General features: G+C 34.5%; 1 protein-coding gene across 1 annotated transcript; it reads left to right on the forward strand.

Moving 5' to 3' along the window:
- The first annotated feature begins 695 nt into the window (after positions 1–695).
- Positions 696–1,379, forward strand: LOC131636747 (uncharacterized). Its single transcript, XM_058907342.1, has one exon. It carries the CDS (start codon positions 696–698, stop codon positions 1,377–1,379), a length of 684 nt encoding a protein of 227 aa, XP_058763325.1.
- Positions 1,380–2,023: the final 644 nt, after the last annotated feature.

Below are 2,023 nucleotides of genomic sequence, written 5' to 3' on the forward strand. Positions count from 1 at the left end.
TCCTAATATACGCGCTCAGACCCAACATTCTTTTTGGACTTGATGCGTGGATATTAACGGTCGACGTCCCATGATCAGATCAATAGACTCTGATACCATATTAGAGTTTGACCTAACTCATCCTTACAAAATTAGTTGCTAAAGTGAAGAGTGTCACTCTATATAAACTTTTTCACCGCTCTATCTCCAATCACTGTGAGACTTGACTTTAGGATCTTCCTAATAGGGCGGGCTGCCCACTTTTCCACCCCTAAATTCTATGATAAATTAAATATTATTTACTAAAATGCATTTATTAATACTTTCTCCATCACATAAAAATCTATTTTTTAGAATTCTTTTCCTTATTCAAAATAATTTTAATATATATTTACTTTTCATTTTCCTCTTTTATATTTAATAATTGGAATATACATTTCCTTTTCTTTTTTCTTTTACCTTTTCTTTTACTTTTCCTTTTCATATTTAAAATAAATGTAATATAAAATAATTGTAATATAGATTCTTTTTCTTTTCTTTTTTACATTTAACATCAATTTTCACAATAATATACATTTACATGGTTTTTTTAAAATTAACATATTTCTCCACTATTTTACAAAACTCATGTTTTAAATAAAAAAATTTAAGATGCCTAACACAAGTCAGTTAATTTGGCGCATACAATAAACATTTTAGAAGGCAATTCAAGTGAGATGCTATCGGCAAATTGGAAGAGGTTTTTGCATATGGTGAACTCGTGTTTGCTGGTTCCTGCTGCTGAGGATGGTTTCGAGTGGATGCCAAGCCATGAAGGTGTGTTTTCAGTAGCAAGTGTGGCTGTTTTACTTGAGGAGTATAAGGAGCCAGCTTGGGGTACTGTTATTATTAGGAGACTGAGCACAATGTGGAAATCGTTGGTTCCGCAAAAAATAAAAATTTTTGCTTGGAGGTTGTTGATTTCTAGGCTGCCCTTGAAAGATTTGTTGCTGCTTAGAGGTTTGGTAGCGAACAACATAGATCCTAAATGCCCATTTTGTGATAACATTGAGGAATCCTTGGAACACTTGTTCTTCTTCTGCCATATTTCAAAGAACATATGGGAAAAGGTTCTTCAGTGGGTTGGTTTTAGCTCAGGCCTTTTAAGGGAGGCGTTTTTGGGTCTTGATGATATTCAATCCAAGGTGTCAAAATCAAGTAACCGGGATAAAGTTAATATTATTTGGTTGGCGACTACTTGGAGTTTATGGCTTATGAGGAATGACATTGTTTTCAACAATGAAACTTTTAGTTTTGAGAAGGTGTTTAACAGAATTGTGTTCCTGTCGTGGCGGTGGTCGGAGTGTAGTATTTTGTTTCCTAGAACTAGTTTCTACGATTGGTATAAGTTACCAATTTAGTGCTGTAGATCTGGTTCTTTGTTTTTTCTTTTCCCGATTGTAAGGGTTGCACCCCTAGTGCGTTTTCCTTTCAATCAATTGCTTATTGAAAAAAAAAAAAGTGAGATGGTGCCTCCTATAGGCCACTCCAATCAAATTAACGCCCCCAATACGGCAAGTCAGTTTAAATGAATTTTTTTCTAGGACATCTTTTGTAATTCATCTCACTGGTGGTTAGGGGTGATCAAAACCAAATACCCCCAATAGAAAACCGCAAACCAAACCAAACCAAACCGAAACCGCAAAAAACCGCATTTGGTTCGGATTAGTTTGAGTCAGTTTTTACAAAACCGCGCGGTTCAGTTCGGTTTACGGTTTGTATTTTGTAAACCAAACCAAACCGAATCAAACCGCACTATGTTACAACCTAAATTTTACTAACTCACATCCAACCCAAACTTAAATTTATTATACATTAGCATTATGATTACGAACAATTTTCTCATCCTTACCCATATAATTTCAGTCCCGATCTTCTAAAATCTCTAATAACATTAACGCACCTTCTTTGCCACATACATCTTCTATCTTCTTCTATAATCTCTACTCTCTTATATTCTTTCTTTTTCACCTTCTCATTTTTATGTAAATATTCCGTATTTCAG

The sequence above is a fragment of the Vicia villosa genome, unplaced genomic scaffold (assembly GCF_029867415.1).
Source record: "Vicia villosa cultivar HV-30 ecotype Madison, WI unplaced genomic scaffold, Vvil1.0 ctg.001822F_1_1, whole genome shotgun sequence".
NCBI classification, from domain to species: domain Eukaryota; kingdom Viridiplantae; phylum Streptophyta; class Magnoliopsida; order Fabales; family Fabaceae; genus Vicia; species Vicia villosa.

Bases quoted from the DNA above. Each gene is read 5' to 3' on its own strand.
- LOC131636747 (XM_058907342.1), top strand. From the start codon at position 696: ATGCTATCGGCAAATTGGAAGAGGTTTTTGCATATGGTGAACTCGTGT.